At 40.6% G+C, this 12,343-nt stretch overlaps 1 protein-coding gene across 1 annotated transcript in view; it reads left to right on the top strand.

The window, feature by feature from the left end:
• Nucleotides 1-12,343, top strand: part of EIF2AK4 (eukaryotic translation initiation factor 2 alpha kinase 4) — a 52,571-nt gene that overhangs the window by 32,442 nt on the left and 7,786 nt on the right. Inside the window, exons 21-31 of the mRNA XM_063117719.1 lie at nucleotides 405-641; nucleotides 2,032-2,107; nucleotides 2,797-2,918; nucleotides 4,224-4,273; nucleotides 5,142-5,310; nucleotides 7,456-7,572; nucleotides 8,262-8,327; nucleotides 8,808-8,978; nucleotides 9,973-10,107; nucleotides 10,331-10,438; nucleotides 10,907-11,035. Of these exons, the coding sequence (XP_062973789.1) occupies nucleotides 405-641; nucleotides 2,032-2,107; nucleotides 2,797-2,918; nucleotides 4,224-4,273; nucleotides 5,142-5,310; nucleotides 7,456-7,572; nucleotides 8,262-8,327; nucleotides 8,808-8,978; nucleotides 9,973-10,107; nucleotides 10,331-10,438; nucleotides 10,907-11,035 (1,380 nt within the window). The remainder of the gene's footprint in view (nucleotides 1-404; nucleotides 642-2,031; nucleotides 2,108-2,796; nucleotides 2,919-4,223; nucleotides 4,274-5,141; nucleotides 5,311-7,455; nucleotides 7,573-8,261; nucleotides 8,328-8,807; nucleotides 8,979-9,972; nucleotides 10,108-10,330; nucleotides 10,439-10,906; nucleotides 11,036-12,343) is intronic.

Below are 12,343 nucleotides of genomic sequence, written 5' to 3'. Positions count from 1 at the left end.
AATAACTTGGTGTTGTATTCAACAGTGGCCATGCACTAGTGGAGAACACTTTCCGCTGATGCAAAGTGGAGCACCCAATTTTCACCAATCCACCCTGTCCACTGCTGCTCTCCATGCCTCCTGGAAAGCTGATCCTGAGGCCTGCAGGGACCCTCTCGAATGGTACTGAGTATAGGAAAGACTATCATGGCGGAGGGCTGAGAAGATCAGCAAAAATGTGTGCCTGCTTTGTACAAGCAGAGGCCATTTCCGCTAGCACAAAGCAACCATTGGATATAACCCTTTACGTTGATGTGTTATGAGGACAAGATACGGCTAAAATGAGAAAACACAAAGCATAAAAATAATCTTCCATTCGTGGATTTAAATTAGGTCTCTGTATTTTGCCCTTTTTTTTTTTTTAGAAATTGGTTATCACTTGGCTGTTGAACCATGACCCTTCCAAACGGCCAACTGCTATGGAGTTGTTAAAGAGTGAACATCTTCCCCCTCCTCAGATGGAGGAGTCTGAACTTCATGAAGTGCTTCATCATACTTTAGCCAATGTGGATGGCAAAGCTTACCGGACAATGATGGGCCAGATATTCTCACAGCGCATCTCTCCTGCGATAGATTACACCTACGACAGTGATATCCTCAAGGTTTGTTTTAAATGAATGCAAACAAACAAACAAGCAGAACCTCCATAGCTCTTGTTGGAAACTGAAGTCTTGTATTAGAACCCTTAATTCATCTAGCAACGAATGGCTGAGCTATGCTACAATGGCTTTGGATGTTACAGTGAACCATATTCATCGATGTGCATATTCATCTATGCCAACACTAGAGATTAATGTGCAGAAATAAGTTTTCTGCTCCTGATTACATGTGCCCTAGCATGCCTCAAACCAATGACAATTGCACATGGATATATGTTTCCTATTAAGCAGATCAGCTTATTGGCAACTTATCACAAACAACCCACGGTTGATAATGAAGTGGAAGCAATCAAGTGTGCTGGTTGTAACCTGCTCCGGCTGTATTAAACAATCCAGTAATGCTCCATCCCCCAGGTTGTTTATTGTGACGAACCCATAAACTGGAGGTTGTTCAGAGAGGAACACCCAGACTTGTAACCTATGGTTTGTCCTTGGGTAACAAGTCTGGGCTGTTGTTCTCCAACAACCTCCAATTGTGGGTTCAGATGTCACAATAAACATCCAAGGGATCGAACATCCCTGGGTTGTTTAATACAGCAGCAGCAGAAAAGAGCCAGTGCGCTTGCTTGCCCCTACTTGTTGATGGCTAGCCAGGGTTTGTTTAAATCCATGATGTGCAAACTGGCATGATGGCTTGGATCATTAAGAACTACAAGCTGAATTCATCTTGTGCAATACGACTTTTGTACTTCATCTTCCATGTACAAGAAAAAAAATTGGGTGTTTAAAACCACTGTATGAAATAATGTTTAATGTCACTCCTGCTTTTAAAAGCAGTGACAAAGCATTGTTAAACTTCTCATGTTCCCAATTTGGTACACAACTGGAACTGTGAAAAACACTATTTTTAGCAGGGCTGAAGGGACGGAACTATTTTTAGCAGTGTTTTTAGCAAACAGTGAGTGTTCTGACACCTACACTGTGACTCCCCCTTTATGTCCCAAGACCTGTTCTACTTTTGTTTTCAAGCTATGGTGAATTCTATTAATTTAGTGCTCTCTGGAGCTCACATAGGGCAGAATTGAGTCACATTTCTGAACCTAAATGTCCTATTACCAAGGATAATCAAAGAGCTAAGCTGTAAGATAATTGGTTTTAAAATGACAACATAGTGCAAACTGATTGCATGAACTTATTGCAAATATTCACTGAAAAGAAGGGAACTGCTAATTTATTTATTTTTTTTAACTATTTTTTCACTTTATTTGCTGGCTATAACTTCCATATTGTCTGCTCAAAGTGTGCGAGTATGAGTATTTTAAGCATTTTTGTTCTAAATGTTTTCTGTGTTGAAAATAATATATTATGTTCCATGATAATTGTTGGTTTTTAGGGTAGCTTTTCGGTTCGGTCAGCCAAGATTCAACAGCATGTATGTGAGACAATCAGCCGAATCTTTAAAAGACACGGTATGTGTGTTTCTACAATTTTTTTTGTGAATTGGTGTTCACACTCCCGCTTAATGTCTATCTTTTCCTTCACTAAAGTTGGGCTGGTGGACTACAAGGGCATTGATCAGGTCAAAGACTTTGCCTTGTGTCATGCAGAACAGATAAAATAAATTGAATAGTTGAAATAAATTATATAATGTAATAAAATAAATAAATGAAATAATCTTACAAGATTTCAGGTAGTTTTTATAGCTACAATTTACTGGGTTCATTACCTCTATCAAAATGAATGGAGGTGGCCTGGGAGCCCATAATGTTGTTCCCTGCCTTGATCCAGAGGGAGAGGTAGGGTAAGAAATAAATTTATGTTGTTGTTGTTGTTGTTATTGTTGTTGTTGTTGTTATTATTATTATTATTTCAGAGGTTTGTACAGGAAAACTTCCCAATGAATTTTGCACAGAGAGAATTAAAAAGTATACCAAAATGTTATTTCTCAAGAAATAATCCAAACTGATACCAAATAAGCAAGGCCTCTCTTGCCCCTGCAGGGGGAAAGCACTCTGTCCCCTATGGAGTCTGACAACGCAGTCATGAATACCGAATTTTATTATTTGAAAAATAAGATTGTTATGTAAAGAAACTTGGTTTTCTGAAGCTGCCTTATTTTTTAAAAATGAATTAATACTGTTTCAACCATTTTGAACAGGAGCTATCAAATTGCATACCCCTCTGCTACTGCCTAGAAATAGAAAACTGTATGAATACAGTGAAGTTTCGTATTTGATGGATCACAGTGGAATGCTGGTGATGCTTCCTTATGATCTTAGGGTGAGTACCAGTGCAGTCTTCAAAGAGCTTAGTTTCTGTCCAGCCTTTGTTCTTTCTGCTGTGGAATAAGGGCTGATTCAGCTGTTCAGGAAGGCATGTGATATGGTCTTCTGCACAAAGATACCGTCTCAGAATTCATATAGGGCAGGGCATTACTTGGTTGCAACCACACAGACCCCTTAAAGTATCTTCTGATGTGGGGAACTTACACATTAGGGAGACAGATTCTAGTCTTTGTAAAAGGCAGAAGATTAACTCATAAGGAGAGCCATGCTGGATCAGACCAAGGATCCATCGAGTCCAGCACTTTGTTCACACAGTGGCCAACCAGCTGTTGACCAGGGACCCACAAGCAAGACACTGTGCTGCAGCACCCTGCCACCCACATTCCCCAGCAACTGGTGTATACGGCCTTACTGCCTCAAAACAGACTTCATATAGTCAACAAGCTATTCTCAGCATAACAAACCAACTTCATTATGTTTTGTTGATACAGGAAGAGCCTATTTAATATAATTGTGCACTTAGTTTGAGAGGAGATTGGAGCATTTTAATTTCTGCTAACTTTACATTTGATATAGGAGTTCAGACAGGCTTGTTGTTCCTTTTTTCTTTTCTTCATTTAATCTGTATTCTGAAGTTCTGGCCATAGATGCTAACAGTAAATGGGCATTCATCAGATTAAACTAGTAATCATTTAAAAGTGTTATTTCATGCAGACTATATTGTTTAATATAACCAGTTTTTTCAACTATGAGAAAAAGATGATTGAAGAATTTCACAAGGTCTGCAGTTAGTGATCTTTTAAATTAAAATTATGGGTTGTTAATGTAGATGAACTTTTAAAGTCTGAAATCAAAGATTCCTAGAAAAATAAAGGTATTTGATATTTTTGGGTAAAACTTTCAGTAACCAATAGATTATCAGTTGGCAATTAGGAATTAAAATGAACTTTTGATAAGATATAGTAACTATGGGTCGTATCCAGTGGGGTCTGTCTTTCTGCACCCCCTGAAACCTCCCCTATATTTATTTATTACATTTACATACCACCCCACAGCCGAAGCTCTCTGGGTGGTTCAGAGAGTAAATCTGGTAAATCTGCCCCAGATAGTTGGGGAGCAGGCAGTGAGGTGCATGTGGCAGAATGGAATTCATTTCTTAAGTACTAGAAACATGATGAGTCTAATTGTATAGTGCAATACTTCATTTTATTTTATGGAATATAATAATTTATGAAAATATTTTCAACTAACTTTGTTTTATTGTTGCGACCCTGCTTTTTACCTTTTTTCCCCCCTTCAGATTCCTTTTGCGAGATTTGTAGCTAGAAATAACATAACAAACTTGAAAAGGTAAGGGTATTGCCCAGGAATTATTTTATTCTTTCTCTAAAATTTGACAAACACCTGCATGTTTATATTTTTGTTTCTTTTATAAAAAAAATGAAGCCAACCCGTATGGGAGGTGCCGCAGCTCAGTGGCATTGGCCACAGCTTTGCATATTTTAGATCCCAGGTTTAGTCCCTGGCCAGATTCATAGCCCACACCAGAAGGTCTGAGCGTATAACACAGATCCTGGTCCATTTGTACTGTCTGCCTGTACGTTTCGAAGCCCAATTCAAGGTTTTAACCCATAAAACCTTGTATGGCTTTATAGACCACAATACATGATAGAGTGCCTCTCCCTGTATGAAACTGCACACTCACTGCAATCAACATCTGAGGCCATTCTTTGAGTGCCTCCTCCGAGAGAGGTTCGGAGGATGGCAATAAGGCACAGGGCCTTTTCAGTGGTTGCCTCCCTGAAAGGAGCACTACCCATTGAGGTCCGCCTGGTGCCAACATTGTCATCTTTTCAGCGCCAGGTCAAGGCTTTCCACAGCTCCCGGGCATTTGAAGGCATATAATTAATGACTTCTTCATTCTGTACTGATGTTTTAATTGTTTTATTATGATATTTTAATGGAAATTGTTTTTAGCTATTTTATACTTTGAATGTTTTAATAAATATCTTCAAAGTCACCTCGAGTCTTTTTTAAGAGAAAGGCGACTAAGACATTATGTTGTTGTTGTACCACACATCTGGAAGGGCACCAGGTTGGGTAAGGTTGCCTTAGGAAGCCGCTGCCGTTTGCTCTAGACAGAACTGTAGTAGATGTGCCAGTGTGTAGCACAGTAGAAAACGGCTTCATATGTTTAAATGTTCACATTTCCCTCTAGGTATTGCATTGAGCGGGTTTTCAGGCCTCGGAAATTGGATCGCTGTCACCCAAAAGAACTCTTAGAATGTGCGTTTGACATCATCACTCCTGCTGGCAACAGTTTTTTACCCATTGCAGAAACAATCTACACAATCTCTGAAATAATCCAAGAATTTCCTGTGTTGCAGGTAGGTGTTCCTCTGCCCCACACTTCCCAACAGTTGTAACACTGATGGTAGGGTGAAGGGTAGAGCAAAAGGACTAGCCTCTGCCTCCTCCCATCCCTTCATGCAAGGGCATTTTATAAAACAGCAGACGGAGTAGGAATAAATATTGCACATTTGATAGTTTGCTTACAAAAGGCAGTAGGAATATCCAAAAGACTAGGAATTCAAAATTTGATGTCATTTGGTTTTTCTTCCTCTTTGCCCATTTTTACTAGTTTTTGCCAAACTTCACATCAGGTTGGGAGGTGGTGGCTGTTCATCCTTTGTAAACAAGAGTTTAAGGAGAAGAGTTTGGCCTTTCCAACAGATGAAGAGGTACTTCCTCTTCAAATAGGTCAAACATTAAAAAAAAAAAAATTCCAAAGAAACACATAGTCGCTAGCATTATGAAACTAGGGGACCATATTGACTAAGAAAACTGGAAAACTACGGATCGGGTCCGTAGTTTGGGGGTGCTCTTGGATCCAGAACTGTCACTTGAGGCACAGGTGAACTCAGTGGCAAAGAGCACCTTTTATCAGCTTAGGCTGATATACCAACTGCACCCTTATCTGGACAGAGATTGCCTAGCTACAGTTATCCATGCTCTGATAACCTCTCGTTTGGATTACTGCAATGCATTATACGTGGGGCTGCCTTTGAAAATGGTCCGGAAGCTTCAGCTGGTACAAAACAGGGCAGCCCGTTTACTAACAGGGACTGGTCGACAAAACCACATTACGCCAGTCCTTTTCCAGCTTCATTGGCTGCCAGTCCAGATCCGGGCCCGATTCAAAGTGCTGGTATTAACATTTAAAGCCCTAAACAGTTTGGGGCCAGGTTATTTGAAGGAACGCCTCCTCCCATATGTACCTGCCCGGACCCTAAGGTCATCCTCAGGGGTCCTTCTCCGTGAGCCCCTGCCAAAGGAAGTGAGGCAGGTGGCTACCAGGAGGAGGGCCTTCTCTGCTGTGGCACCCCGGCTGTGGAATGAGCTCCCTAAGGAGGTTCGCTTGGCACCTACCTTATATGCTTTTAGACGCCAGGTGAAGACCTTTTTATTCTCCCAGCATTTTAACAGTCTATAAATAAATTTTAACTTGGTGTTTAAAATTTGTAATTTTGCATTGCTGCTGTTTTTATCTGGTTGAGCTTTTAAATTGTATTTTATATTGTGGTTTTATACTGTTGTTTTATACTTTGAATGTTTTTAATTTTTGTGAACCACCCAGAGAGCTCCGGCTATTGGGCGGTGTAGAAATGTAAATAATAATAATAATAATAATAATAATAATAATAATAATAATAATACACCTGTAGAAATAGCCAGGAAGACAGTGGTCCCAATCCAGCACAGAGTAAGCGTAGCCTACATTTTGTTCTAATGAAGCTTTAAAGCTATCTCACAGAGCAATCCAAGCTGGGGCTGCGAAGGAGCAGAGCGTCTGATCCACTGCTGTATTCTGAGTCCTGCCAGTTCCTGGTACCCAGGGCAGGAGGGTTTTTTTTGTGTGTGTGGGTTTTGCTACAGCAGTTCCAGACAAGTTCCAACAGATCCCAAAGCTGGCTCCTCCCCACCCACAGAACACCCATGGACCACCCCATAACAGGACTTTTCACTGGCTATCAGCGGTGGAAGAACAGCCAGTGGTTAGGATTGTATTTTTAATTGAAGAGTAATTCTATATTGCAAGTGCCAATTTGAATACCTGGCAAGAATGCGGAGAGCTGCTTAGGCTTACATAAGGGAGTTACTTAACTCTTGCCTACCACCAGCATACTATATTTCAAGCTGGTTTTGAAACAGAGTAGAGTTTTAAAGCAGTTTGCCATGATGGGGTGGCGATAGAAGGCGTCTGTTCCAGGAAAAACAAGTCTAAAGCCCCTTTGGGCTGATTGAGTTTCATGATTCTTTGAATCCTGACCAACGTTTTCAAGCTCTACACAGATTAAGTTTAATTTCAAATTAGGCTCTCCTAAATGTAAGTGTTTCTCTGCACGGCTGTGGCAGACGCAATGGAATTAGGTGAGGTAAAGGTTAGAAAATTTCTGAATGTTGAAACCTGAATTTCGTCATCGTAGAAAACTTAATACAAGTAAAACGTACAACTCTTTTCTTTTTATTAGGAAAGAAACTATTGTATCTTCTTGAATCACACTGCTTTATTGAAGGCTATCCTGCAGCATTGTGGGATACCCGAAGATAAACTCAATCAAGTTTATACCATTCTGTATGATGCTGTGGTAAGGCGTTCGTTTGTTCAATAACTGTAACTCTTCATTGCTTACAGCAGCCTTCTCAACCTGGTGCCCAGTGAATGGTTTGGATTGTCCCCCCACCCCAGCATTCCTAACCATTGGCCACACTGGCTGGGGTTGATGGGAGTTGAGCTCCAAAACATCTGGAAGACACCAGGTTGGGGGAGGCTGGGTTACAAAACAAGATACATAAGTGGTGCAGTCCCCACTTGCCGTGATCCAGCTAAGGAGACCTGCTAGATCAGGAACTCCAGGCATAAATGGAACGGGCATCATTGCTTTCTCTGTGATGAGCATTTGGTCACATTCACATTTTGACATGTTATATGTAAATATTCTTTTCTAAAATGTGATGAGGGCTGGATTAAGTTCAGTGCAGATGTAATGCCAAACTGTGGTGTTGTGTTCAAGCATTCTTCCAAAGGCGGAAACAGAACTGCCAGGTCTCAGAGGTCAAGAAATGTGTAGTTGTGTATTGTTGGCATAGCAGTGAAACTCAGTCCCAAGCTCACCTCAAACGCCTCTCATGATCTGCATGTAAACAAGGAACAGTGATGGGTGATGGAATGGAAACTTTTAATGCCACGCTTTAACTCTCTCAGGATGTGTTCTTAAACAAAACTGGGAATAAGGGAATATCACACAATCTATAGTGATCGTTTATTTTGCTGCAGACTGAAAAACTAACTAAAAGAGAAGTGGAAGCCAAGTTTTACAATATTTCTCTGTCGTCAAACACTGTAAGTAATTTGAAAATACCTTAGTTGGTATCTTTGTTTATTTATGGGTACATTTATATTGTACTCTTCAATCCTGAAGGGTTCTCAGAGTAGTCAACAATTACATCCAATGTGTTTACATTTTTATTTTTAACTTTTGTGAACCACCCAGGGAGCTTTGGCTATTGGGCGGTATAAAAGATGCAATAAATAAATAAATAATAATTAAGCATTTCTTTCTAAGATAGTATCACAGGGTTTCAAGAGTGGGCAAGTACTCACTTGAAAAATGATTTGACTTTTCCTTGTATTCTTCATCCTCCTTCCCGTTAAGTGCTACTGGGTGACCAGAGTCGGAATTCATAGCTGTTAGCATGAGCGAACAGTTCTTATTTAATGCTAAGCTCTTGATCAAATCAAGACGAGGTCTTGTACAGTCTTATGAAGTAACAATAGTTATTTTTCTGCTGCTTTACTTGTCCTCTGTGACTTACTTTTCAGCTTGTTCGACTCTACAGATTTATTGAGCAAAAAGGAGAGTTGCAAGATCTAACCCCATTGTTAAACACAATGTTAAAGCAAAAGACAGGGGTCACCCCACTGGTGAAACTTGGCATGAAAGAGCTAGAGGAAACAATGGGTCTGTTAAAGAAGCTTGGCATAAAATCTCAGGTTTGTAAAATGAGATGAATTATATCACAAGATCAGTATTCCTTATGGGTCAGACCACTGATTAACTTTAGAACAAGGTCTTCATCTTGAAATGCCAGCCGGAAAGCATGAACTGAAGCTGGTCATCTGGAGCATTGTATATGACATTTTGAAAGATGTAATATCGGGGGCTTGATGGACTGCTCAAAGGGGATGGGAGGCTTGGATTTGACCATCCCTGCTAGTGAAAAGCCAACTAGGAGGTGTTACGATAATTTTAGGATGATTGCTGCCTTTCTCAGGGAATTTTAATTATTAATCTTTTTGTAAACTGCCCAGAGAGCTTTGCAGTGTGATTAGCGAAGTAATTTTAGTTTAGTAGATGTTTTTCTTTGACTGGGTTCAGACAGCACGATAATCAGTTATGGTTGAAATAGTTGACGGTTGGTTATTTAACCCACCATGGGTTATCGTGTATGGAGGGAGTTCTTTAACCAACAGTTATTTGGCCAAAATAAGCAACGCAAATAACACTGTGCCGAGTTGGCTATTTGAACCACCACTGGTTATCGTGTTGTGTGGACATAGTTGGTTATTTCCTCGGCCACTGTTGGTTATTTTGTCAGCCACAGAGTCGCAAGGCAAGAGCAGTCAAAGCGGTGGCTGCTGCTCTAGTCCAGCTGGCAGGATAGATTTTCGGCAGCAATGGCTGATGGGATACTAGTGGGGGGATAAAGTGGGGGGATGAATGAGTCAGCTCAGTGTGGACTTATAGTCAACTCAATGCTGATCTACACCATGGTTGATAATTATCATGTTGTATGGGGAGTACCCCCTTGATAAACAACTGTAGAGTTGATTATTCCCCCGGCGTTGATTCTTGTGTTGTCTGAACGCAGCCTTTGTGTGCTTGTCACTCTGAACATTTGTACCATTTCTATATGTGGCCTATTTTGTGCTGATCATTATCACTTGTATCCATACAGTAACATAACCTAAGCTTTTTATATTACAGGTTTCCATAAATTTGGGGCTGGTTTATAAAATACAGCAGCACAATGGGATTATATTCCAGTTTATTGCATACATTAAACGCAGGCAAAGGATAGTTACTGACATTCTTGCTGCCGGGGGTAGATATGATCATCTGGTGAGTGTTATAAATTTATACCTTTTAGGGTGCAATCCTATGCATGTTTAGACAGGAAAAAATGTCCTACAATTCTCGGCATTCCCCAGTCAGCTGTGCTGGCTGGGGAATGCTGGGAGTTGTAGGGCTTCTTTTTGTCTAAACATGCATAGGATTGCACCCTCAATGTAATACAAGGATATGAGTGTTGTTCCTTTTCTAATGTAGGTCTGCTTCTTTTCAGATTCCACAATTCAGAGGCCCACAAGCAGTTGGTCCAGTTCCATCAGCAGTTGGAGTCAGCATAGCTATAGACAGAATAAGTTCAGCAGTTCTGAATTTGGAAGAGCCTGTACGTTTGCCTTTCTGCTTTACGTATTTTCTTTCAGGTAGTCTCAGTAATATACAACAAAGATTTGGAAGTACAGATCTTGCCCAAACATTCTAAATTACATGAAAAGAGAGCAAATGGACTTAAGATTGGTGATTCTTGTTGACCATCTGGCTGTTTTAAACTGCATAAAGTAGAAATCCACATAATAGAAGTTTAGGGGTGCTTCCAAATTGTTGTTTGTAGGTTTTCCCCACTATCCTAAATACATGTTTCATGCAGCCCAACAAATACATTATCATTAAAATTTATTAATTTTATTTATTAAATAAAAATACATTATCATTATTAACCAGTAGTATGAACGGTATTGATCAGCCTAGAAGGTCTTAACCTCACCAGAGCAAGATTCATTATCATTCAGCTTAAATAATTTTAGTTCTTCCAAGATTCTAACCTGTTGCTTCCGCTCCCCTTTCTTTTTTCCAGGTTACATTGAACACTTGTGACCTGTTAGTTGTTAGTGTTGGCCAGATGTCCATGGCAAGAGCTATCAATGTTGTACAAAAGCTCTGGGCTGCAGGAATTGCTGCCGAAATCATGTATGACTGGTCCCAGGTAAATGTTCATTCTATTACATGCATTTGTATCTTGCTCATGGGCCTAATTTACATCTTTCCCTTTCCAGGAGCACCAGGATGAGAACCTCAGTCAGAACTTAGGGCTACCGTTAGGTAATCTGAGGCATCCCATCTCAGGAAGGAGATTTTTGGGTACCATTAATCATCAGCCAATTTGACAATTTAACACCCTGAAGGGAGAACTTGAATTTTCTGCCTCAGATTTCAGAATGTCTTGGGTAATCGCAATGTGGACATGTCTTCGTTGTTTTAAATAGTGACAAGCTAGAGGTGGCTGCAGCTACCACCCCCACCTGGCAAGTAAAGGACCTTGGCAAAGTCCTGTGCATGTCCCCTGCCAAAGCTCCCCCCCCTCTCGCCTTGTCCACAGCTAGATAAAAAAAAAAAACCTGCCAGCCAAAACCCCTGTCTGCTCGCAGCCAGCCAAAAAAGCTCCACTAGTCAGCCAAAGCCCTGTGCTTGCAGAAGCTGCCTGCCTGCTGCCACCACCTCCCTCACGAAACAACCTGCCCGCTGTTGCCGGCCCCCAAATCTTGCCTTCCTCCCTTTATTTTTATTTTTTAACCTGAGGCCGATGGGTCTTCTTCCTCTACTTTTGGCTGGCCACACTGGCAAAGCACTGAGACACACAGCTGAGCCTGGAGGCCTCACGTGTAATCTGAAAAGATTTTACTTTTACATACTTACATTTTGAGTTACAGTGATCTGAACCTATCACTGCCTTTGGTAAATGGAAACGTATGAGCAAAATGGAAACATTTTGTTAAGGTAGCTTCTCCAAAGTGTTCATTACTAAAGTGATGAGACATGAGGCAACAATATCAACTGAATTTAGTGTGGGGACGCCTTGTACTTTTAGAATAGTTGCTCTAGTAACAAATTGGATAGAGGGAGTGGGGGAAGACCTCTGTCTGTCTGTCTGTCTCTGTCTCTCTCTCTCTCACACACACACACACACAGTGTCTGAAATCTAAAATGCTCACTGGTACATTTTGTACAAGTGCTACTATTTATTAACATTTGACTAACCAGAGAAAAGAACTATTTGGCACATTTGCCTGTTATGAAATGTATTCATTACATTTTTAAAAAACTTTCCCTTTCTTCAGAGAACTCAGGGTCGCATACAACAACCCTGTGAGGTAGGTCAGGCAGAAAGACAGTGATTGGCCCAAGTAAGCAAGGATTTAAAACACACACACACACACACCTAATTCAAAGGCAGCACTCTAACAGCTTTCTCTGTGTCTTTCCAGTCCCCTTTGAGAAGACAAAGTGTCAGTAA

Source organism: Elgaria multicarinata, chromosome 2 (genome assembly GCF_023053635.1).
Source record: "Elgaria multicarinata webbii isolate HBS135686 ecotype San Diego chromosome 2, rElgMul1.1.pri, whole genome shotgun sequence".
Lineage (NCBI taxonomy): Eukaryota > Metazoa > Chordata > Lepidosauria > Squamata > Anguidae > Elgaria > Elgaria multicarinata.
Note: the sequence above shows the minus strand (reverse complement) of the source record. Positions and strands in the feature narration are given on the sequence as shown.